This window comes from Otolemur garnettii, unplaced genomic scaffold (genome assembly GCF_000181295.1).
Source record: "Otolemur garnettii isolate 467f Iridium unplaced genomic scaffold, OtoGar3 scaffold00176, whole genome shotgun sequence".
NCBI classification, from domain to species: domain Eukaryota; kingdom Metazoa; phylum Chordata; class Mammalia; order Primates; family Galagidae; genus Otolemur; species Otolemur garnettii.
In genome coordinates this window covers 474100-500984 of record NW_003852571.1, presented here as the reverse complement: position 1 = coordinate 500984, position 26885 = coordinate 474100, and the positions used below count along the sequence as shown (strand labels likewise).

Genomic DNA, 26885 nt, shown 5'->3' with positions numbered 1-26885 from the left:
GTGGGGGTCCAGTTTCAGTCTTCTTCAGGTCACCAGCCAGTTCACCCAGCACCATTTGTTAAATAAGGAGTCTTCCCCCATTGAATATTTGTGATAGGCTTGTGGAAGATCAAATGACGATAAGCAGCTGGGTTCATCTCTTGGTTCTCTATTGGGTTCCATGCAGTTTTGATCACTATTGATTTATAGTATGGCCTGAATTCTGGTAATGTGATACCTCCTGATTTGTTCTTATTTCTGAGTAATGTATTTGCTATTCGAGGTTTTTTCTGATTCCATATAAAACGAAGTACTAGGCTCAGCGCCTATGGCTCAGGTGGCTAAGGCACCAGTCACATACACCTAAGGTGGCGGGTTCGAATCCAGCCTGGGCCCGCCAAACAATGATGGCTGCAACAAAAAAAAAATAGCCAGGCGTTGTGGCAGGCACCTGTGTTCCCAGCTACTTGGGAGGCTGAGGCAGGAGACTTGTTTGAGCCCAGGAGTTGGAGGTTGTTGTGAGCTGTGATGCCATAGCACTCTACCCAGGGGGACAGCTTGAGGCTCTGTCTAAAGAAAAAAAAAAACGAAGTACTATTTTTTCAAGTTCTTTAAAGTATGACAATTTTGCTTTAATATGGATTGCGTTAAATCTGTAGATTGCTTTGGGTAGTATGGACATTTTAACAATGTTGATTCTTCCCAGCCATGAGCATGGTATGATTTTCCATTTGTTAACATCTTCAGCTATTTCTTTTCTTAGAGTTTCATAGTTCTCTTTATAGAGAACTTTCATGTCATTTATTAGGTAAACTCCCAAATATTTCATCTTCTTTGGCAGTATTGTAAAAGGAATAGAGTCCTTGATTGTTTTTTCAGCTTGACTATTGTTGGTGTATATAAAAGCTACTGACTTGTAAGTATTGATTTTGTATCCTGAGATGCTGCTGTATTCTTTGATCACTTCTAAGAGTTTTGAAGTTGAGTCCCTGAGGTTTTCCAGCTATAGGATCATGTCATCAGCAAAGAGTTAAAGTTTGATCTCCTCTGACCCTATTTGGATACCCTTGATTGCCTTCTCTTGTCTGATTGCGATAGCTAAGACTTTCATTACTATGTTAAATAGCAGTGGAGACGGTGGGCATCCTTGTCTCATTCTGATCTGAGTGGAAATGTTTTCAATTTTACTCCATTCAGTATGATATTGACTGTGGGTTTGCTGTAAATGGCCTCTATCAATTTAAGAAATATCCCTTCTATGCCTATTATCTTAAGAATTCTAATCATGAAAGGATGCTGGATATTATAAAAGGCTTTTCTGCATCAATTGAAAGAATTATATGATCTTTGTTTTTTATCTTATTGATGTGATGTATTATATTTATAGATTTGCATATGTTGAACCAACCCTGTAACCCTGGAATAAAACCAGCTTGATCATGGTATATAATTTTTTTGATGTGTAGTTGAATCCTATTTGCTTATTGAATATTTTTGCATCAATATTTATTAATAATGTTAGTCTATAATTTTCTTTCTTTGTTGGATCCTTTCTGAGTTTGAGTATCAGGGTGATATTTGCTTCATAGAATGTGTTGAGAAGTATTCCTTCTCTTCTATGCTTTGGAAAATGTTGTATAAGTACTAGTTCCTCTTGAAAGGTTTGATAGAATTTGGATGTGAAGCCATGTTGTTCTGGACTTTTCTTTTTAGGAAGATTTCTTATTGATGATGCTATTTCAATGGGTGACATAGGTCTATTCAAGATTTTTAATTCTTTCTGGTTGAGTTTAGGAAGGTGGTGTGCTTGTAGGTATTGATCCATTTCCTTCAGATTTTCATATTTCTGGGAATAGAGATTTTTGTAGTAATCAATGATGATTTTTTGGAGTGTCTATTATTTTTCCTTTATCATTTCTGATTGCCTATATTAGAAATTTTAGTTTTCTATTTTTGGTTAGGTTGGCCAAAGGTTTATCAATTTTATTAAGTTTTTCAGAAAACCAACTCTTTGTTTTGTTGATCTTTTGAATGGTTCTTTTGTTTTCAATTTCATTTAATTCTGCCCTAATTTTGGTTATTTCTTTTCTTCTGCTGGGTTTGGTGTTGGAATGTTTTTCATTTTCCAGTTGCCTGAGATGATCCATTAAGTTGTTGGCTTCCTCTCTTTCTGTTTTCTTGATGAAGGCTTCCAATGCTATAAATTTCCCTTTTAGGACTGCCTTTGCAGTATCCCACAGGTTTTGATAATTTGTGTCTTCATTTTCATTTAGTTCCAAAAATTTGGTGATTTCCTTCTTAATCTCGTCTTTGACCAAGCTATCAGTCAGCCTAAGATTATTTAGCTTCCATGACTTGAGTATGAAGATTCCTGTTGCTGTTGAGTTGAACTTTTATTCCATGGTGGTCCAAGAAGATACAAGGAATAATTTCTATACTTTTAAATTTGCTGTGGTTAGACTTGTGTCCTAGGATATGATCTATTTTGAAGGGTGGCTGATGAGAAGAATGTATATTCAGTTTTATTAGGGTGAAATAGTCTATAGAGGACTGTAAAGTCCACTTGTTCTAGGGTCAGATTTAAGTATAATATTTCTTTGTTTAGTTTCTTCTTGGAGGATATATCCAAAACTGTCAAAGGGATGTTAAAATCTCCAACTATTGTAGTGCAGGAAGATACCAAGTTGTTCATATCCATTAGGGTCTGCTTTATGAATTGAGGAGAATTCTAGTAGGGTGCATAAATGTTCATTATTAAAATCTCTTCATGTTGGGTGTTTCCCTTGACAAATATGTACCTTCCTTATCTTTCTTTATCTTTGTTGGTTTAAAGCCAATTGTATCTGCTACTAAAACTATAACCCATGCATTTTTCTGGTTTCCATTTGCTGTATTATATAAGTCCATCCCTTCACCCTGAGTCTATTTTTATCTTTTAAGGTAAGGTGAGATTCTTGTATACAGCAGATATCCAGTCTGAGTCTATGTATCCATTCAGCCAGCCTGTGTCTCTTTAGAAGACAATTTAAATGATTCACATTAATTGAGAGAATTAATAAGCCTGGTTATGTTTTGGGTACCATGATTTTTGGATGTCCAGTACACAATTTTAATTGTTTAACCACTGTGGTAGTTGGGTTTTGTTCAAAAAATTTCTTAGTGATTTTACTTTGGAGGTAGAGCATTGCACTGGTTGTTGCGGAGGATGGGTCTGAGAATATCCTGCAGAGCTGGTTTAGTTATGGAAAAATTCTTCAACATGTCTATGTAATAAAAGTATTTGATTTCTCCATGGCAAATGAAACTCAGATTACCTGGATAGAGGATCCTGGACTGGCAGTTGTTTTTTTTTTTTTTTTTTTTTTTAAGAGAGTGAATGTTGATGACCATCTTCTTCTGGCTTGAAACATTTCAACTGAGAGATCTGTAGTTGTTCTGATATTTCTCCCTTTGTAGGTGATGCTTTTCTTATATCTGGCTGCTTGCAGAATTTTTTCCTTCATCTTAATTTTGGCATAGTTAATCACAATGTGTCTAGGAGATACTTTATTTGGATTGAGTCTTGCTTGGGTTTTGAAACTGTCTGCTATTTAAAGTTCTGTATCTCCTGCAATGTTTGGAAAATTCTCCTCCAAAATCTCTTGGAGTAGAGCATCTGTACCTTTAGGACCATCTACTTCTCCTTTGGGAACTCCTATAAGATGAATATTTGATCTTTTGGAGTGATCCCATAAGTCTTTCAGGGAATGATCAGTTTTTGCTCTCCATTTGTCTGCTTCTTTGAGTGTTTGGGAACATTCAAAAGATTTGTCCTCAGTTTTAGAGATCCTTTCTTCTGCCTGGTCAGCTCTATTACTGAGGGATTCTACTATATTTTGGAGCTCCTCAACTAACATTTTCATTTCCTTGAGCTCTACTATCTCTGTTCTCATTATGTCCACATCTTTGGTGACTTGGGCTTTGAATTCATTAATTTCTTGAGACAACTTTAGAACTACTCTTTGCAATTCAATTTCTATCTTTTCTTCCATTCTATTTATCTTATTTGAAATCCATATTCTGAATTCAGTTTCTGACATTGCTGCCATTTGTGTATGCATGGAATCTTCAGTTGTATTGGGGGGGTGATCTACTCTGGTTATTCATGTTGCCAGAGTTCTTCTGTTGGGTCCGCAGCACCATGTTTATTTTCCACTGTTTGGTTATTAGAACTGGTAGGGTGAGATAGCCCCTTACCAAAGCTCTAAACTTTGTACTTGTGGCTTATCTCCTACAACCGTACTAAGACCCCTTTCAGAGTTTTGGCTGGAGACTCTGAGGACCTACTTGGTGAGATAGTGAAGGCTAGCTCTATTTTGATATCAGCCAAACTCTACTCTATCCTAAGAAACCAAACTATTAGATTTAAATCTCAACTGTGAAGAGATACAAACAGCTGTGATGCCCAGTTCCCACTCTTCAGTTCTTTTCCACTACAGAACTTCAAAGGTCAACCTCAGAATGTCCCAGAGTGGACAGCCCCAGACATGAGTTCCAACCAAATTGCCTCTGGCAGTGAAAACCCTGCCCAACAGAAAGGGATTCAAGGACAATTCAAAGAAAAGGTATTCAAAGCACAATTGGAGCCAGGGATCCAGACTCCCACCCACCAGACTCAGTTCACACTATTGTCTGCTTCTCTGCTCACAGGTCCAGCTAGAGCCAGGGGGCCACCTACCGGTCTCAATCCACACATAGATAGCCTATGGTGTAGGGTCTGGAGTAGTGCTTGTCAGACCAGTTGGAGTCAGGGGACCATTCCCCTCCTCTCTTGCCAGTTCACTGCCAGGCAAGCCTCTGTTTGCAGGCTCTGTTGGAGTCAGGGCACCAGGCCTGCCTTCTGGTCTCAGTCCACACACAGCTAGCAACTACTTACCAGAACAGTTGGAGTCAGGGGACCATGCCCCGCCTGTCCACTGCCTGGCAAGCCTCTGTTCACAGGCTCTGTTAGAGTCAGGGCAGCACACTCCATCCATAGGTCTTGGTCATCACCTAGTAAGCCTCTGCTTACAAGCCCTGCTGGAGGTATTGGAGCATGCCCTAGCCCTCAGGGCTTGGTTCACACCCAGTAAGCCACTGCTCAAGGATTCTGTTGGAATCAGGAGACCATACCCTTGGTTTCAGGTCACAGTCCATGCCTATTAAGACTTGCAGGCCCATCAGGGACCAGCCCTGTCTGCCAAACTCAGTCCACATGGGGCAACCACTCTCCTGTTGTGAGGGCCATCAGAGTTGGGGGTTCTGCACCCTGTCCTTCCATACACATCCTGAACCAAGGGTCAACACTACCGCTGGCTGGGCATAGTCATAACTAAGGGACTGCTCCTCCTCACACTGAGTGTCCCTTTCTTCCCACACCCTTTTTCTTCACCATTAGTCACAGATTCCATCTGATGGTTGGCAGTCCACACTATGCCCAGGTCTCTCCGGACAAGACCAAACACAGTTCTGCAGGGGGTAGAACTTCAGACCACCATGCGAGTGGGAAAGGGTGGACTGGGAGTTTGGATTTGTGGGGAAAAATATCTCTTTAATTTTATGCCTGGTGGGGCAGTGTCTAGGTTCATAACTGGGACCTCCCTGGAGAAAGAGACCTGGAGTTTAACGACTCTCTCCAGTGAGGTAAAATGAGAGGTCTTTTATTCCCTGCTCCTCCACAGATAGCCTGGGGCAGACCTCCTGCTTGGGGGAGGGGTTTCCCATCCTTTAGTTAATAGGCTTTGTACCTATAATTTGTTTTTTTGAATGCTCTTCCTTGAAGTTACAGCTTGCCAAACTTCTTTCTTGGCTCAGCTCTCTATCTTTGGCTTTGTAGAGTCTGACTCCATCCAGTTTTTCTTCCTCTGCTCAGGAGCCTCTGACAAGGGTTGCTACCAGTCAGCCATCTTCCCAGAATTCTCCTGTCTTCCAACTCTTAACTCTGAGTTTAAATTTGTCTTTTGAAGCTAGATGTGTTTCCTGCAGACAGAAAATCGATAGATTGTGTTTTTTAATCCAATCAGCCAATCTATGTCTCTTGAGTGGGGAATTCAAGCCATTAACATTTATTGAGATAATTGATAAGTGTGGTAGTGTTCTATCCATCTTATTGTGTGAGAGTCCATTGGTTAGTTTTATCTTTTGCATCATTATGAAAGTTAAGTTCTGTCCTTTGATTTCTGAGTTCTTACTTTGCTGTTGTAGAGCTGGTGTTATTGTGGCAAATTTCCTCAATGTTTGCATATCAATAAATGATTTGATTTCTTTGTCAGTTTGAAAGCTTAGCTTAGCAGGATGTAGAATTCTGGGCTGGATATTGTTCTGTTTTAGTGGATTAAAGGTAGATGACCATTGTCTTCTTGCTTGAAATGTTTCATTTGAGAAATCTGCAGTCACCCTGGTGGATTTGCCCATGTAGGTCAACTGGCCCTTACTCCTGGAAGCTTGCAGAATGTTTTATTTTGTCTTGAGTTTGGACAGGTTCATCACAATGTGTCTTAGAGAAGCTCTGTTAGAGTTGAGGCAAGCTGGGGTCTGATATCCCTCTGAAAGGAGTGTGTCAGAATCTTTGGTGATATTTGGGAATTTTCATTTACAATATTCTCTAGTATGGTTTCCATTCCCTTGGTGCATTCTTCTTCCCCTTCAGGGATACCTATAAGTCATATATTTGAATGCTTCATAAAGTCCCACAATTCTGTTAGTGAAAGTTGTGTTTTCTCTCTCTTCTTTTCTGCCTCTTTAACTATCAGTAATCTCAAGAGCTTTGTCCTCTACCTCTGAGATTCTTTCTTCTGCATTGTCTAATCTGTTATTGATCCTTTCTATTGTATCTTTAAGTTCCCTAATTGCTTCAGTTCCTTGGGCTCTACTATATCCTTTCTATATTCTTGTTTGTCTCTTGTTTGATTCTGTTTTTGGATTTCCTTTTGGTTATTTTCCACTTTATCAGTAGTTTCCTTCATTTTTTCCATCATTTCCTTCATTGTTTTCATCATCTGTATTCTAAATTCCCTGTCTATCATTTCTAACATTTCTTTGTAGGTAGAATCCTCTGCAGTAGCTACCTCATGGTCCCTTGGGGGAGTTTCTCTGGACTGGTTTTTCATGTTGCCAGGATTTTTCTGCTGATTCTTCCTCATGAGTGTTCTCTTTTATTTATTTCCTTGCCCTAATATTCCTTTCACTTCCTCTTGCTCTTTAAGTTACTGTTCCTTTAGCTTAGAGTTTCAATGAGTCCAGTTTTCCACTGCCTTTGTCCTCTTCGTGGGGTCCAGAAGTCTCACGCTGACTCGCTGTGTCCCAAAAGGGATGTTACTGGGCAGATCCCACCAGTCAGAAATGCCTAGAGTCTATTTTCCCCAGTCTCACCTAGTTGTAACAGCCCAGTTGTAAGGAAGCTGTTACTTGCTTGCCATCTTGCTCCTCCCCCCAGTATCTCAGTTTTAACAAGAAATGCCATATCAGTGTGAAAAATTACATAAATGTCAGTTGATGCTGCTATCCTCAAAATACAAGATTGAGTGAGAATAATGTGATTTATACTTTACAAAGAATGTCTATGTACATTATCTCATACATATGTATTTGTGTTTTTTCTAAAGTCACGACATCGTATCTATTGTCACTTGAATGCAGTACAGAAGGCAAATGGTACTCTTTGCACAAAAGAAAGAAGACTATGAACAGTCCTCCAGTGGAATGCAGATGCTAAGTTTCAGGCTTAGACTTGAACCCAAATGTTCTAATTGCAAGATCAATGTCACTTCTCTAAGATTTGAAAAATAAATATACTAGATTCATCTTTTTTTAGAACAGTATAGAAGACAAAATCAATGAATGATACAAAATAATGAAGAGTTTCTGAATTTAAGAATTGCATTGGCTCGGCGCCTGTGGCTCAACTGGCTAAGGTGCCAGCCACGTACACCTAGGGTGGCGGGTTCGAATCCCCAGCCTGGACCCGCCAAACAACAATGATGGCTGCAACCAAAGAAAAATAGCCGGGCGTTGTGGTGGGTGCCTGTGGTCCCAGCTACTTGGGAGGCAGAGGCAGGAGACTCGCTTGAGCCCAGGAGTTGGAGGTTGCTGTGATGCCACGGCACTCTACCCAGGGGGACAGCTTGAGGCTCTGTCTCTAAAAAAGGAAAAAAAAAAAAAAAAAGAATTGCATTAACATTTTTCTGTTTTCCTTCTAGCCTTGATTCATATGTAAAGTAAAATATCTTCCAGCTGCTACTATATGTCTAGTTTTTAACTGTTTCTGCTAGATTGCAAAAAAACTGCAATTTGTACTGGACATGTGGTTTATTTACAAATAGTAATGGTCCACGAGCACATTTTTGGAGTAAAAATTGGTTTATGAGTTGTTTATAATATTTCTGACACTCCAGGGAAACAATGGAACCTTCCTAAATCTTCATGGATTCTGTAAGATTCAGATGTCAGTGAAAAGCTTTCTGATACATTTTTAGGCAGAAACCGAGCATCTTCTATTTTAAATCATTAAGAAGGCTGAAACATACTATGAAATGGTTTAACCATGGAAATGTAAGAACAACTAAATTCCCTGCCCCTTTTTTTTCTTTATAGTTTAAAGGGAGCTGATGCTGGCAACGGGATCAGAGTGTTTGTACCTGATATTGGGATGTTCATCACTAGTCTGACCATCTGGCTCGTTTGTAGAAACATTGTCCAGAAGCCTATGACAGAAGCCACCACACAATATAACCTGGAGTTTGAAAATGAAGAATTGGTAAATCTCCCTGTGTGCATCTTCTTTCTTTGATTTCTGAGGACTGTGACCCTTATTAAATTGTGGAACTATGACAGTAAATATGCAGAGGACTTTATGATTCATGGTGCTGGACATAAAAGTTAGCAGTCACTTTGCACAATAGCTTTATGTGGTCTCAATGGGCAGACATCATCCCTTAGTGATGAGGGCACAGGCTCAGGGGTGTCCATAATGTAAGGGCCAGGACCGGACCCCAAACATCACCTCATCTTACTTTGTAGGGTAACCTTGAAAAGTCATTCATAGTGTTATGGTCCAGTTGGTCTGGATACCCTAGTTATTGCAAAATCTTTAAAGAAGTAACATCTGGTAATTTTGGGAGAAAAAAATGAATTCTTTCTTGAAGGGAAGCTTTCCAGTCTGAGTATCTTGCCTTCCAGAGTGTAGCTGTGTTGACTCAGAAAGCTTTGATCACATTTATTTTAATGTGCTCCAGATGAATATATATATATATATATATATATATATGAAAGTGTGAGAATTCAAAAACAGCTAAAAAGAGTGATATGTGTATCTTTAAGCCAGTGAGGTTTTAGGAGTCCTGGGTTAGGTTCTTGTTAGATTTTTCTCCTTGGTATGGAGGTTGTCAAACTGTTGTCACACTGTCCCTCAATCTATCTCAGGACATTGTCACAGTATAATAACTCTACTTTGTTAGGCAAGGTTAGATGACATAATTTTGATAAGTAATTGATTTATTAATGGAAAGATAAAATTTACACATAAAAAGTGACTAAAAAAGACTTGATTGGGACAATTGATGCAAGGTATTTGCAACTACAAAATGTTTTTAGTCATAAACTTTGGCAAGAAATTAAAAGTATAAAGCTGAAATGAATTAATGAATTGCAAGTACTTATATTGAGAATGTTAACCACTAAGACTAACCACTAATTGAGAGGAAAATTCTCAATTATAACAAATAGTTTACACTGTACACTTAATAGATAAGCAGACAATTGCCTTTAGTCTTAATAAAAAGGAAAACAATAAAGAGATGATATAACTCAACAAACATATGCAAGTTAGAAATGATATTACTGTTCAAAATTGGTGGGTAAAAGATATGCTATCACATTGCATATCAATATGCTATTAATTTAAAGGCAAACATTTAAAAGGTACTACATTTGGCTCTGTATCATGTGCACTTTTTTGTCCAGATTGTTGAGGGTAAAATAAGGATGTGTACCCTACATGGATAGTACAGCTCAGGACAAGTGGAGCCCTTCGAGCTTTTCAGGGATGCTGTGCCCTGAACTCAGGGTTCCAGTCTGGGAGGATCTGGATTCCAGTGGGAGCTGGCCAAAGTGGTCTCCTCTAAACACCACAATCAGGGGAGCTGGTGGGGAGGGTGTGCTGGGGAGGCAGGCTGCAACCTTGCAAGATGAAGGCTGAGACTCAGCTGCATGAAGGGGTCTGGGAGCCCTGTACAGGCCCATGGGACCTGCCTGGCAGCCTGCAGGCCGAGCATTTTCAGAAGCTCCTACCCTGCTGGCTACACGCATGGATGGCCATCTTGGCTGCAGCCCTGGATGTGGCAGTGAGGGAAGGGCTCCCAGGAGAGAGAGAAGAGGCAACATTAACAGAGCAGGCAGCTGTAAGGGGGGTTGGTGCAATCAGCACCTTTACCAGGAGAATGTTAGCCCTTTCCAGATGTGCCTCTCCTGGTAGAGAGATGTAGTTGAGAAAATTGATGTAGTATTATTGCCTTCCTTTTGTAGCAGAAGAAAGAGAATAAACAATTATCCCAATATCACACAGCCTGTAGGCATTAGCCTCCATGTCTGATTTCTAAATCTACTCATTTTTTAGTATGTGTATTTTACCCTTCAGCTGTATGATGAGGATAACTGAAAGACAATCCTACCTTTATAAATGCAGTATAATCTCTGTAAGTTGATCATCCAAGGGACTGCAACAAACATTTTCTCAATTTTTCCTGAAAGTTTGGTCCAAAAATGTGCATGTGTAAAATTATACATCAGAGCACATTATACACAGCAAAATATGGAACTTGGTGTTAAAAAGTAACTATAGTGAAGTAGTTAACCATATCTTGGCTTTCAAGACAACAAACCATGTGACAGTGTGAGTGTCCTAAAAATGGATACATTGATGAAAGTGCTTTTTCTTCTTGTTGACATTACAATTTTAAAACAGAGAACTCAAATTTTAAAGATCTTTTTTTACATTTAAATTTTATCTTATAGAATTTACAGTTTTAAAAGTGATTTTGCTTAAATAATCATTACCAAAAATTGTCTAAAGTAATCCATTTATCTCAAGTTCTGTAGACTTATAATTTTTTATTGTTATGGTAGTAGAACCTCCATAGTTGACCACCTTCCTTCACTGACCAACTCCTAACTCCGTAAGGTGACCTAATTTCCATAGACTGGACATACACCACATGTATCTATTGGTACAGTAGGCCTAGTACCTTATATTGACAAGGTTGTTACAGTCCCTTGGATGATCAACTTACAGAGGTTATACTGCATTTATAAAGGTAGGATTGTCTTTCAGTTATCCTCATCATACAGCTGAAGGGTAAAATACACATATTAAAAAATGAGTAGACTTAGAAATCAGACATGGAGGCTAATGCCTACAGGCTGTGTGATATTGGGATAATGGTTTATTCTCTTTCTTCTGCTACAAAAGGAAGGCAATAATACTACATCACGTTGTTGTGAACACAAATGAAATATCTATGAAAAACCACTTACCATAGGGCCTGCACATTTTGGTTGCTTAATAAATTTATACTGTGGCTCATGCCTGGAATCTTAGCACTCTAGGAGGCTGAGGTGGGTGGATTGCTTGAGCTCAGGAGTTCCGGACCAGATTGAGTAAAAGTGAGACTCTGTCACTAAAAACAGCCGGACATTGTCATGGGCGCATATAGTCCCAACTAGTCAGGAGGCTGAGGCAAGAGAATCACTTAAGCCCAAGAGTTTGAAGTTGCTGTGAGTTATGACACCATGGCACTCTACCCAGAGTGACAAAGTGAGACTGTCTCTAAATAAATAAATAAATTTATACTTGCTCTGTTCATTTTGTTCTTTGTATACTTAAGGGATAATAGAGCAAATTTAAATTCAATGTTGCTCATAGAATTACAGAAACTTAAGTTGGAGGGTGTGTTTGAGGGCAACCCACCAGTAAAAGAATTCTTTCTATGCCACTCATAACAGATGAATCGCAAAGCTTCCTATAAAAAGAACTTACGTCAACAAGGACAATGCTCTTTGCCATAAGACTAAGAAAGCCTACACTGATCAACAGAAAGGAATGGCTGGTAGGTCAGGATTAGGTGTCATACATCTGGTGAAGAAGGAAACAATATAATCACACATACTAGTATGAAATCTAAAATCTAGTCTCCTCAATTTCACTCAGTTTTCAGAGATAGATTTATGGGGCCACTCTTCATTTGAAGCTTGTTTAAATATGTAAGCCTGTGTATTATGCATCACATTATTTAAAGGTAACAATAAGATGGAAAGGCACTCCAAGCATTATTTATTTTGAGCTTTGAAAATACTAAATGTTATTATTATGATGCTGTTTTCCTTCTCAGTTATATTTCCTTGGGGCTATTTTACATATTGATTTTTATTCTCTTAGCAGATTTCAACCTATAAAGTAGCCCAGGAGGAACGGGGTTGGGGGATCTTCTGAGGTTAAGCCACAGGATTTATTTCTTCCATGCGGCAATCTGGACTTGAATCTGAATGGAATATAAGTATGTGGCTAAAATAAGCAGAGAATTTATTTTATTTTTGACACCCCAACATACTTTCTGCTGCTTATAAATCTTGGTTTTTGCATTCTAGAATGTTTGGATTTTGAGGACACTGAAAGAATAGTGTTGCTGGCATTGTTTTCTTCTTTCATCTATCTTAGTGAAGAAATGGCGAGATTAATCCACTGGTGCCTGGGAGAATTCCTTTTCAAATGCATCATTGTTTTAAAGTAGCAACTAATCCCTGGAGAAGACACATGGATCTTCCATAATTTTCCCTGATTTGATAATGAGGCTAAAATTTGCTGTTTTAATGGTGTTTACAATGGGAGCCCTTGCCTCCCTCTTGTGTCTTGTATTTTCAGAGAGCAGATCTCAGAAAGGAGACCCCTCCCAAAAAAAAAAAATAGTAAAAGAAAGAAAGAGGCCAAGTCTGAGAAAGAGACCACATCTGTGGTCTTATTTATTCCCTTACTTTAATTTGGAAGTAGATTTTTTTTATTTTTTATTCATTTTAAATAATGAAGCAAAGATAAATAGAAGCAAATAAATAAATAAATAAAAAGCAAAGATACAAATAATAGTTGTGAGAAATATTCTATGAATGGAAAAAGATCCAAACTCTGAAAAATAATTTCTGAGCCAAAAGTCTGTGACTGGCCCAGAGAACATGTACTCAAGATGTCCTGAGAAAATGTGCCTTCCATAGGTGGGTTACAGTTTGGTTTTACACAGTAATGGACATGGGAATTACACATAAGACCCTAAGTCACTATATGGATGGTGTACCTTGTTTTAACCCAAAAAGATAAGACATCTCAAAGTGGGAGTTTAACAGATTATAGGTGGGTTTAAAGATTCTTTGATTTGTAATTGGTTAAAAAAAATGAAGTTTCAGGGCGGCGCCTGTGGCTCAAGGAGTGGGGTGCTGGCCCCGTATGCCGGGGTGGTGGGTTCAGACCCAGCCTTGGCCAAAAACTACAACAACAACAACAACAATAACAACCAAAAATGAACTTTCATCTAAAGGATTGAAATGGTTTAAGTTAAGGTAAAGATGTCTGTTAATCAAAGACAAGCCACTGCCAGACATTTACCAAAACTCAAATGATGTGCTAATTAAATTAATAGCCTGCAGATGTGGTTTAAACTTTGTCTTGTATAGCCTTAGGCCTGTTAAAGGACATGTCCAGGAAGGCAAAGAAAGTGACATGCAGGTGTGACCTCCCTGCCCCCTTTTCAGGGCCAGCAACTCAGCTCTAACCTTTTCTTGACCAAGAGGAAGTCCTGTAGGAGACACCTGAAAAGAAACACCTTGGTAATAAGGGAATGAGGAAGGGATTGGTCTCTCATTAAAAAGCATGAGAGCACACAAGCACATACATCATTGCTTGGCAGTCTCCACATCTGTGGTATAAATAGCCATAGGATCACTTCTGTAAATAGCCACGGGAGAAGTTAGTTGAGGCTCCTACTAAGACTGACTGCTGCACCTTTGAGGCTCTCTAGCATCTCTGATCTGACTGAGACAACTGGCTCTTCCTGATGGGGAACCTTACCTGACTGAGACAATGGGCTCTGCAGCATCTATGGGGAGCCATACACTTAATGAGCTTGTACAGCAGTCTGTGTCCTGGCAGTTTCATGGGCCGTGGCTGGCGACCTAGCGTCCTGGCTCTGACAGAGTCCATTCAGTCAGCTGATGGAATTAAGAATTTATTTTAGTTCACAATTCCTATTCTGAAATTTTTAATAAAAGCATTTTATTATGAAAATTAAATTGTGTAGAAAAGGATTATCTATATAATAAAACAATATATGATTTCACCAAACTGTTATTATCCTGTATAATGTAATACTTATAACTACTTTTAGCTATTTCATGAGATTTAAGACCTTCTATTCCCTTCCCTCTCCAGCCTTCCCATCCCTATTTCACTCTGTTGCCCAGGCTAGAGTGCCATGGCATCATTCTAGGTCACAGCAACCTCAAACTCCTGGATTCAAGCAATCCTCCTGCCTCAGCCTCCTTAGCTGGGACTACAGGTGCCCACAATGCCATATGGCTGATTTTTCTGTTTGTAGTACAGATAGGGGTCTTCCTCTTGCTCAGACTGGTCTCACTCTCCTGAGCTCAAGCTGATCCTCCCACTTCTGCCTCCCAAACTGCTAAGATCACAGATGTGAGCCATTGTGCCCAGCATGAGGCCTTATTTTCTGGAAGAAGAAATAGCATTTTAATGTATCATTAAGTTTCTTATAAATTAAATATTTATTCAAATAGGAATTGTAGTCATGACTTGATCTGTGTAAAGAGGCATATTCCTAGTAGAAAAATCAAATATGAAGATAAAAAGACTAGTCTAACATAAGTTATCCCCCTCCATCTGCTAAAGATTCAGAGATGCAATGTTAATTCCTACTAATGTTATTTGGAAATTCATTCTGAACCTCAAAGATTGTGCCCTGATTCCTGGTACCTAATGTCCATTAGGCTATCATGGCCTCTGTGTTCTGGCACATGAAATGGCCAAGTGGACCATATTTTTTAATGACAAGAAACAAAGAAGGGGGGAAATCAATCTTTGTAGTGTCACCTCCTAATTGGACTTTCAGTGTTGCCTTGGTTCTCCCCTAATATTTAGTCCAAAGTTGTTTTGTTTAAGTTTCCTAGAGATGATTTCTTTAGATAGGCACACAGACATGATTTGTGAAACATGGAACCATTCAGTATACTAAGAAGCTGGACAGCTGCCTGGTCACCCTGAAGTCTCACAGAACATGACTGTGGTGAATGGGACCCTCCTTGTGGTTGTCACAGAGGCCCAGTCACCCCTGTTCTTTGAGGTCACTCAAAGAAACTGGGCAAAGCTTTCTGTCATAATGTACCTCATAATGTGTCATGTGCCTGTTATCTACATTTTTAAGGACTGAAAACTCCAAAAGAGCTTTTTACCTTTGATGATATTTTTAAATCCCTGTTTTTGGAAATTCTTAAGAATATTTTATTCTGTTTATGGAATATTTGATAGGTGATTTCAGGCATTTGAATTGCAAACAGCCACAAAACATCCACATAGGAAACTTGTATGAAGAAATTATAAAGCCCTTGTGTCACTTCTTGGGGGTCAGGGTGGTGGTCAGGATTTTTTTTTTTTGCAGTTTTTGGCCGGGGCTGGGTTAGAACCCGCTAACTCTGGCATATGGGGCTGGCACCCAACCCCTTTGCACCACAGGCACCGCCCGGTGGTCAGGATTGAGATAAGAGGAACCAGTGTCCCAACCACCCATGCCATCTACCCTAACTCCAGAGAAGCTGCCTCACTCAAGAAATTCCAGTCACTTCTTTGTGCCTTCTCTCTTCTTTTAAATTATAAATATCCCTGGAATGGAATTATCATCAACTTAATGTAATTTATATATTGTTTTTCAAATATTGATCATGTGTGTGGGAGCAGGTGATAAAGCTCCCACCTCTACCTCCACTCATTCTTTCCACTGACTTCCCTGTTAAGGTTAATACAAACTCTAAGCAATATACAGTTGCTCAAGCCAGAACCCCTGGTATACCACTAGATACACCATCTTATCCATCAACAAGGCCTTATCTCTTACCATCAACAAGGCCTATGGATTCAACCTTCAGATTCTGTCTGCAATCAGTCTGATTTTTTTATCTACTGCCACAGTCCTTAGCAAGCAATAGCCACCTCTCAACTAGACCTGAAAATAATTTCCAAATGAATCTTCCCGTTTCTGGCTTCCATTCTTACCCCATCCCATTTATATCACATCTGGATTATTCTTGTAAAATCAAAACTCAAATTATGCCACTTCTCCAGATAACATACTTCTTTGGTTTCCTTCTAAATGAGAATAAAATTCAGTCTTCTGACCACCAGGCCCATGACTTTATAAGGTCAGGCTACATCCTACCTTCCTATCCTCACCCCATGTCCTTTCCCTACTCCTCCGCTGTGCCATAGCCACCCTGCCCTTCTCTCTGAAGCCACGTGCGGCAAGCCATTTTCCTGCTAGCGCTCTACCATGTGGTTCATGCTCATGTGGGTATCTTTTCCCCACTCCTGTCCTTCTGGGACTCTGCTATGGAGTTCACTCTTGTACTTATGTTCTTCTTCCTTTTGCCATTCTGGGGATCTGTCAAGGCAAATTTACATGTGAGTGGGTTTCTTATGTTTGATTGTTCCTTGTTAAGGCTGCAAAGAAGGCTTTTTATGCTATTTATCTAATAGCATGCTTACTTATTATGTCTTTACTGAGGGCCTACTATGTGCCAGGATGGTCAGAAACTTGTATTTAACAAAGATTACTTTTTGTTGTCTTGCTTTGCTTGCCAAGACCTTTGCCCTTAAAAAAAAAAAAATCACCTTTACCTTGGGAATAACTGGAGTACGTCATTCCAGATCCCTTTAGTCAAATGTAATCCCTTAAATCCTCAATCAATGTCCTTAGGATCTCTCAATGTATAAAAAGTTGTATTTCCCCTATTTTACTACAAAATCCCTGGGGCCCCATGTAGATTTTCACTTTTATCCCACCCTGCCCCTAGTCTTCGTAAAAAACGTGCTGAGTGGAGGGAAGAATGGATGGGTCGAAAAGGAAGGAATGTTGTTGATTGCAAAACAGCTCCAGCAATGCTTAGCCAAACCTTCAAGCACCGGAAAGAACTTATGAGCCTTTGACATGCTGCCTTTGTCATCACATTATGAATTCTTTATTTCTAGATGGAGCAACAGGGTATGTCATTTAGAAGAGCTAAATTTGGATGTTTCCTACAAGGGAAAAAAAATGGATAGTGCAGGGTCAGTAATAATTTCTGGTACCAAAGACAAACTGAGTACATGATACAGGGGTGTGTGGGTATGAGTGTGGGTGTGAGTGTGTTTGTTAATGCTAATTTGGTTTATATGTTATTCCATTAAGTGATTTTTTTTAATCTTAAAGAAAAAAAAGACTTTCAAATAAATAGTCAGTCCGATTTGGCTAGCCTCCATTGTTCATTTCTTTTTCAAATATGTTCAGATGATTCTTAAAGACTATTGCCATCTCCAACTTACTTGGTCAGCTAACCTAAGAAGTTTTCATAAAGTTCCGATGCTCCAGACTTACTATATCAGAATCTCAGAGGCAGGGACATGTACATGGTGGGAATAGGACTATTTGTTTTTTTATACTCCACAGATCCTGCAGACACTGGCCTAACTGGTTGCTGCCAGCTAATTCATCATGTCCTTAACTGCCCTTTATTAAATTGTCATTGCTCTTAGATGGTGATTGAGTGCACCTATACAATCATGTTTCTAAATGAAATAGAGGACTGCTTAAATGCCTTTTAAAAGTTAGGAAAAAATAGACTTTAATCTTTCATCCACCATGAGTTAATACTTGTGAATGGTGAGAAGTGCAGGTCCTGTTTCACTCTCTTATATGTGGCTTTCCAGTCCTCCTAGTGCATGATTTTGTTTGCTTTGTCAAAGATCACATGACAATATGAGGCTGGTTTCATTTTCTGTTATGTTCCATGGGTCTGTGTTTCTATTTTTATGCCAATACCTGCTGATTTTGATCACCATAGCTTGAAGTCTGGTAAAGTGACGCCTCTATATTTGTTCTTATTTTGTAGAATTGCGTTGGCTATTTGGTTTTTTCTGATTCCATGTGAAGAATAGAGCTATTTTTTCAAGATCTGCAAAGTATGATGTTGGTATTTCAATGAGGATTCCGTTGTCTTTGGGTAGTATACACGTTATAACAACGTTGACTCTTCAGAGCTATGAGCATGATATGTTTTTCCATCTGTTAAAATCCTTTGCAATTTATTTTCTTGGCATTTTATAGTTCTCTCTATAGAGATTATTTATATCCTTTGTTAAATATATTCCAATTACATTTTCTTTGATGTTCCTGTGAAGGGCATTTTGTCTTTGATTCTCAGCTTGACTGTTATTAGCATATAGGCAGACTACTGAATTGTGTACATGGATTTCAGGAGTCTCTTGCTGAAGTCCCTAGCATTTTCTGGGTATAAGGTCCTGTCATCATCAAAGAGCAGTAGTTTGATCTACTCCATCCTTGTTTGAATCCCTTGATATCCTTCTCTACTCTGATTGCTTTGGCTAGGACTTCAAGAATTATGTTGAATACTAGTGGCAACAGTGGATATGCTTTCCTGATTCCAGTTCTAAGTGGGAACACTTTCAGTTTTTCTCCATTCAATATGATGTTGGCTATGGGTTTGTCATAGATGGCTTCTATTCTTCTAAGGACTGTCCCATCTGGGCCAATTTTCTTAAGTGTTCTTATTATAAAAGAGTGCTGAATTTTGTCAAGACGTGAAACTATAAAAATTCTAGAAGGAAATGTGGAAAAAATTATCAGTCTAGGGAAGGAATTTATAAAGAAGACACCGATGGCAATTGCAGCAACAACAAAAATAAATAAATGGGACCTGATGAAGTTTAAAATTTTCTGCACATCTTAAGACATAATCAACAAAGCAAAGAGATAACATGCAGAATGGGAGAAGATATTTGTATGCTACACATCCAACAAAGGGCTAATAACCAGAATCTATGAAGAACTAAAGCAAATCTACAAGAAAAGATCAACTAGTCCCATTAAAAATGGGGCAAGAGACATAAAAGATATTATCTTGTAATGATAAACGAAGGGTCAACAAACACATGAAAAAAATGCTCATGATCCCTAATTATCAGAGAAATGTAAATAAAAACCATATTGGGATTGTTGCCTGAGCCCCACGAGAATGGCCAACTTTCTAAGTTTCCAAAGCAAGGGATGCTGGCATGGGTGCAGACAGAAAGACACACTCATACACTATTGGTTGGACTGCAAACTAGTACAACCTCTATGGAGATACCTCAGAAAACTAAATGTAGACTATCATTTATTTCTAATCCCACTACCAGATATTTACCCCAAAGAAAGAAATACATTCTATCACTTGCTTGAATGTTTAAAGCAGCATAATTCACAAACACAAAGATGTGGAAACAATCTAGGTACCCTTCAACACCTGAATGGTTAATAAATTGTGGTATATGTATACCATGGGACACTAGTCAGCCATTAAAAAGATGGAGATTTTGTATCTTTTGTAATAATCTGGATGGAATAGGAGACCATTCCCCTAAACAAAGCATCACAAGAATGGAAAAACAAATATCACATGTACTCAGTACTAAATTGGAACTAGTAGATCAACAACTACATGCTTACATGAGAGAAAAACTCAATGAAATTCAAATGGGGGAAGGGAATAAAGGGTTTTAGTATATTTCCACCCAGTGAGTACATTGCAGGGGTATATTGCACACATCCTGGGTAAAGAACATACCTACAACTTGGACTTTAATGTGACAAAAGAAAACTGTAACCTAATCGTATGTACCCCTATATTAATCTGAAACTTAAAAAAATAATAAGTGAAAGTCTAAGATAGTAAAAATTTAAAAAACTGTTGAGTGGTGCAACTATTCACAAATCCACTTAAAAGAGAAACACAGTGCACTGTTGTCAAAAGCTGATAACAGACTTACATACTCCACGCCCATAAACTCTCGCCAGCCAGCCTTGTGCAGTAGTGGCTCCAGTCCAGTGAGGGAAGTTAATACTAAATCATGAGCAAGCATAGCAGCTGTCAATTTAGCCCTTATGACTTACTAATGTTCTGATTGTGCCAGTCAGTCTGGGAGGATTATTTCACTGAAACCTTTTTTTCTTTTGAGACAGAGTCTGTTGCCCAGGTTAGAGTGCTGTGGTATTAGCCTAGCTCACAGCAAACTCATTCTTCTGAGTTCAAGCAATTTACCTGCCTTAGCCTTCCAAGTAGCTGGGACTATAAGTGCCTGCCGTGCCTGACTGCCACTGCTCCTGGCTCCTGACCCACTGAAACTTATTTTATTCTTTGATATTTTAAATATAAATATAAATATATATATATTTTTTTTTTTTTTTTTTTTTTTGAGGTAGAGTCTTACTCTGTTGGCTCAGGCTAGAATGCCACAGTGTCAACCTAGCTCACAGCAGCCTCCACCTCCTGGGTTCAAGCAATCATCCTATCTCAGCTTCCCAAGTAGCTGGGACTACAGGTCCCTGCCCCAAAACCCAGATAATTTTTCTATTTTTTAGTAGAGATGGGGGTCTTGCTTTTGCTCAGGCTGGTCTCAGACTCTTGAGTTCAAGTGATCTTCTTGCCTCAAGGCTCCCAGGGTGGTAGGATTATAGGTCTGAGCCCCCGCGCCTGGTCTAAATACATTCATTTTAAAAATAAAAATATAAACAAAAATGCATTAATAAAAATAAAAGGATTTGCTCTGTAAAATTTGGATTCAGTGAAAAGGTTGCACTTAAGGACCTATTCAGACATGTGAGGCCTTCAGGCTACAGCTTTCTGATCCCTGGTCTTGTCTTCCCAGGATGGTCATAGTTATGTGTGTTTAAGCTATTTCATCAGTGTTAAATTATGAAAGCATAAATTTTTAATAAACATGATATGTAATAAAAAAGTTAGGAAAAATAATGTTTAAAAACCAAGTCTAGCAACAGAATAAAATATTTGCTTATCCTAACACCATCACGTTAGGTATGTGTAACATACATGATGGCATTCAATAAGTTTGTCTTCCTTTCTGTCATTTCCTACTGGAAACCCTGGGGTGAAGTTCATCTTCTGCAGTGTCACAACACTTGCCTTTTCCTTGGACTCTTCTGTTGAGATGAACCCATTCTGTTAAGATAAATTGTTAACTTTTAATAATAAACAGTGAATAAACAACTGGTGACACTTTAGAAAAGTTTTCCCTTTGCCTCCCAGATCTTCTGCCTTTTTATACATGATTCTGATACACTCCTATGGAAATGTTTTTAAAAGCTCGGTTTTAACCATGAAGAAGAAAAGAATAGATTCATCTGTCCAAAAGGCTCTGTTCTGAGATCTGAAGCTTTAGTGAAACCTAAAGGAGGTTCCAGAGATAAATTACTTCAGATAATCATTTTCCAAATATGAAAATCTGCTAGGTTATGTTTGAAACAAAATATTTTCAGATTGTGCCTTTTCAGCTGAACCCCTATGGAGAATTCATTTACCTGTTGGATTCTAGAGTGGCTGCTTTAGAATAGTGTAAGGGAGCTCTTTAATAATACTGATTCCTGGATCTTAACTTTCATAATTTCTGATTTAGTGAGTTTAAGGTTGAGCTTGGTAATCTATCGTCTTAAAGTTCCCCAGGTGATCCTTAGGATTTGTTCCAGCCCAGCTGAATCTTAACAGTGCTTGAGGGTAAGGAGACATGGATGTTTGGCTCTGACCAAGTAATATATTTTGTCTTCTCTATCTAAAATTGAATGGAAATCATACCTAACTAACACCATGGTTTAATGAGACCAGGGACACTGTTGAATGAGAGGCCATTGTTGGCTGAGATGATTAGGCTGCTTTGTGCTTGGAGCCCTAGCCTAGTCCAGGGGACTCACAGAGGGTCTTCATAGAGAGGACTTCAACCTTATATGAAGTTGATTCCCCAGCACTTAGAGCTTCAACACAGGGAATGAGAGGTGCTGCTCTGGTGCATAGTAATTAAGTTTTGAAATTAGGAGCTTTTGTTTATTTATTTTTCAGTATTTTATTTTTAACTGACATGTAATAATTATATACATTTGTGGGGTACAGTGTGTGTGATTTATTTTAATTACTGAAAATCCTTTTTTATAGTCACACCCAATACAGGTAAACAAAACCAGTTTTTATCCTTTCATTGACACTAGGGGACAAAGAAAAGCTACTGTTCAACTACAATGTAATAAATCCAGAAAGTCAACAGACTTTCCTGCCCTGTGTATTTCAGTTCTTAGAACGGTGAACCCAACAGGTACTTTCACATTCCTTTTCTGCTCTCACTAAATGTCTGACAATTAACCCAAAAAAGCACCAAGAACTTTATGCTACAATTGACAGAATTTCACTTGAAGGGTTTACTTATACAGTCTTTCTGCAAGCATTAAAATGCCCTATAAGATAAAGCAATAGTGTAATGCTATAATTTAGGCAAAAATTAAATGTTAAATCATATCACATAAGAATGATTAAAGTCTAGTTTTCTCATTGAACATCACATTTTTAGTGAAGCATTTCATTGATTTTGTCTACCTTTTGTAGGTCCCTAATAAAAATAATTGGTTTAATGTGACCCAGCATAAATATCTTCACCTTTTTCAGACTAAAACTTGCTCCCAAGCAAATTTGAATTGTTTTAGGACGAGGTATATTCCATGAACACTACAGCATAATGTAAAAAGCCGCTTCAAATCTTGTTTTGGAAATAGGCACAGTATAAAAAGAAATCAATTCTTGTTCCCTTTCCCATCCAAACTAAACTATATCCCCATTTTGATTAGACAAAAGATCTTAACAGAATTTTACTTACATTAGCTAATACATGAACTACAATTCCATTTGATTAACCATTTTATTCTTACATAAGATTGTTTTGAATTTTCATTAAATCCAACAAAATTAAGAGTCAGAATTGTACATGGATCTAGAATAAGTCAGTACTTACCAAAGATGATTTTTTAAAGGTACTATTAAGGTATTAAGCTAATAAGCAAACTTCAAAAACAAGCATGAGAAAAAGCATATATAAAGCCAAACACTTCATGCCTTTCTGTCCTTCCCATTTTCTTACTGTAGAAAAAGTTTGCAATATTCATAATGTTAGGTTAGCTGTCTCCTATCCTAACTTAAATGTGCAATATGAACAAAGAAATTAAAGACTCATTTCTTTGGACATTTACATTTGAACTTAAATGGTTATTTGTGCAACACCCAAAGACAACCCCAGAATGAGCTGCACAGACAGTGGTGAAAGGCGTGAAGCAGCCCCAGCAGACTCAGCTCCTGGGCTTCTCTGTCTTTGCACGTTGTGTGTCTATTGTGTGAAGAAGGCAAGTACACTCCTGTATCTGCCAGAAGCACTAACACATCTAGTCAAACTGCTGTAGGTTATGACCTTGTCACTCAGTTAAGAACCTTTATTTTTATTTATTTTTTGGCCAGGGCTGGGTTTGAACCTGCCACCTCCGGCATATGGGGCCAGCACGCTACTCCTTTGAGCCACAGGTGCTGCCCAAGAACCTTTACTTTATATCACAAAAGCATATGCTAATTTCGTAAAGCTTAAGAAATGACAATGTAGACTTTTGTCCAAAATGCATCTAGTTTTAGATCATCAGATACAATGAATTAAAAGTAGATCAATTAAAATGTAAAGTCTACCTCAAAAATTCCACTATCCTAAGAATGTTAAGACCAAGGACTGGCAGAACAATGCCTGTTTTACTGTAGAACCACATGAAGTTTTCTAGTTATCCCCAAACCAAATTGACAGCTACATGCATTGTGACTCAAACGAACACTGGTGTCCATAGCTCTTGTACCTGCTTGTGGCCCAAGGGGTGAAACAGTATATAGGCACAATATAAAAAGAAATCAATTCTTATTCTCTTTCCTCTGGAATCAATTCTATTCCACCTCTGGAAAGCAAGATATCATCAATGCTTGCTAATCCTCATGATGGCAGTTTCACCATAGAGATGTAGCATAAATGAAAAGATCTATTATTCTCTAAAAGGGACAAGATGGAGGGGGGGGCCTCAAGGTCTTCTTCCTGGCCAGTCACACCAAGAAAAAGAATCAAAAGGACTTCAAATGGCACTCAGTGGACAGTGGCTAATAGCCCAAACCACCACCAACAACAAAAAGAATCAGAAAAAAAAAAAAAAAAAAGGAAAACTTCCACCAAAAATCAGAGACCAAAGGAATGTGTTGCTTTGATGCATTGTACATTGTATCACATTTATAATAGATATTTATCACCTCAAATATTCATTTGTGTTGAGAACATCTGAAATCATCTCTTTTAGCTGTTTTGAAATATTTAATACATTATTATGAATTATAGTCACCATGCCATGCAATAGATCATCTGAAATTACTCAAACTTTGTCCACCCTGACCCCAGCACCTGGTGACCATCATCATACTCTTTAATTCTATGAGTTCAGCTTCTTTAGATTCCACATGTAAATGAGATCATTCAGCATCTATCTTTCTGTACTTGGCTCATTTTAATTTGTAATTCTCCTCTAGATTCATCCAGGTTGTTGCCAATGACAGAATTTCCTGTTGAAATCAGGTACTTTAAAGAAGCTAGGAAAAGGACAAAAGTCTTCAAATACATTTTAGATTTGGACATGGTCAATAATTCTGTGTCATAATTTCTTTGACTTTTTAAAGGGTTTATTTTGTCTTTATTTTCTGAGACTGCTCAGGAACCAGGGGAAGGAATTAAATTTTTATCTACAGCTCTTTCTTCTTAGCTTCAAGGCCGAATTCAAGCCGCATTCCAGCACAGGGACAGATTATAGCTCCAGCAAGTAAGGCTACTTGTTAGTAAACATGGTGTGAGAGTGAGTACATGTTCTTCCAGAGCATCAGTGTTTATACTTAAGCAGACAAATCATTTAGGGAAAAAAGCCTGCTTGTTAATAAGCTAGCCTGATGTGACTAATGGCAATTCTGGCACTGACCTGCCAAGGCAATAGGGACTCACAGGGTTTAAGCATCTCACTCTCAACTCTCAGCTTGACAGGTTTAAACAGCATTTCCAACTGAGACCCCCTGGGATTTCACTATAAAAATGCTGAGAAAACCTCAAGTACAGTGGTGTGTTTATAAAAGTCACAGGGGTCCCAGTCCTACCTAGAGAGTTCAGGGAAATGTATTAATTTAACCTCACAAAGGCATCTTGACCAGAGATTTCTATTTGATTTAATCTACATCGGTAGCAATTTCATAATTGAATAAGAAGGCATTTATTATGAAAGTTACAAGTGTGTTTCTGATTGTGACCCATGCAGCCCTAGCCATGTTCTTTCCTTTTCTACTTTTTCAAGTGTTCTTCCTTCCTAGAGGAAGATTTTTTTAGTATGTTGCTCGCCTGTCATGGGGGGGGATAGAAGGAGCAGACACCCGAGAAGCAGCCACTTGTGTGTGGACGGCAGTGTGGGTGTCCTCGCAGTGACTCCTCATAGTGATTCCGACAGCACTTCTGCCTGCAGGGAGAGGGGAGCAGCTGAATGAGTGGAAGAGCTGCCACAAGAGTCATGCCCGTGGAGCTGGGGTGGGCAGCCTATGGGGCGGGGACAGCAAGGCAAAAGAGCCTGTGAATTCTGGATTCTCCCAAGTCACTTCCTGCATGGGGTGCTGATAGGCAAAAAGACAAGTATAAGCCAGGAAGGTCGCCTGGTTCTGGGTGGCAGGTCCTGAGAGATGAGTCAGCTCCATGTTGTCTCCAGGCAATCTCATCACACCCTGACCTCAGAGCCATCATAGGCCAGCACATTCCAAGCACACCTCTTCGGTACCATGCTGCCTACTCTGTACCTCCAACAAGAATGCCTGGGCATCTCAGAGCAAAATTTTCAAAACAGGAATATTGGCTCTCAATCCCCAACCTTCCCTCCTGTCTGTCCCTATCATGTCAATGGAGACAAAAATATAGGAATAACATTTGATTCTCCTCTATCCTTCCTCCTCCTACATCAAATCTGTCAGCCGATTCTGCTGACATGACCTACAAAACATACTCCAAAGACAGTATCTTCACTTCTACCCCACCACCTCCCTTTCCTGACTCATACCCACCACCTCCCTGCTGTGACCACCCTCTCCTCTGCCCCAGGCAGCAACTAGAATTATCTTGTAATGTAGATCATGTCTATCACTCATTAAGTCTGATTAGAGAAGAGAGAAATTATGGGACCATTTTGTCTTTAAATGGAGCTGTTTGCCTAGCCAGTTCTTTGAGAATTTCTCATTGAGAGGGAGGCGACTATGGGTTAAAAGTGTGTATTTTTCTAAGGTCAGATAGCCAGACGTGTGTGTATGTTGATGAGGGTACCTTGGAGAAAGGGGGCACACTCTGATGTAGGAGAGAGGGGAGAATGGCTGGCCAGTTCTTTCCTGGTGTCCTGAGCAGAGGGGATCTATTGACCATGGCTAGAAGCAGTGCAGTTGCTGAAGGAAGGCAGAGTGCTTACAACACGTGCAGGCTGCAGGGCAGTGGTCTGAGGTACTGGCCGGAGTCTGCTGCTTCCCTCCCCAGGGAGAAGTGAGAAAGGTCATCTGCTGAGAATGAGGAGGACAAGGAGATAGGACTTGTCCTCTAGGGGAGTGGGAATGGCCATGAGCCTGGAGACGCTTTTCCTTCTCACCTGGGATACTCTTTGCTAAGATTT

General features: G+C 39.0%; 1 protein-coding gene across 2 annotated transcripts in view; it reads left to right on the top strand.

The window, feature by feature from the left end:
- The window catches only part of PIEZO2 (piezo type mechanosensitive ion channel component 2), a 549391-nt gene that overhangs the window by 323799 nt on the left and 198707 nt on the right, over positions 1-26885 (top strand). For both annotated transcript variants that reach the window (XM_003800478.2, XM_023519459.1), the window contains exon 5: positions 8590-8752. In XM_003800478.2, the coding sequence (XP_003800526.2) occupies positions 8590-8752 (163 nt within the window). The remainder of the gene's footprint in view (positions 1-8589; positions 8753-26885) is intronic.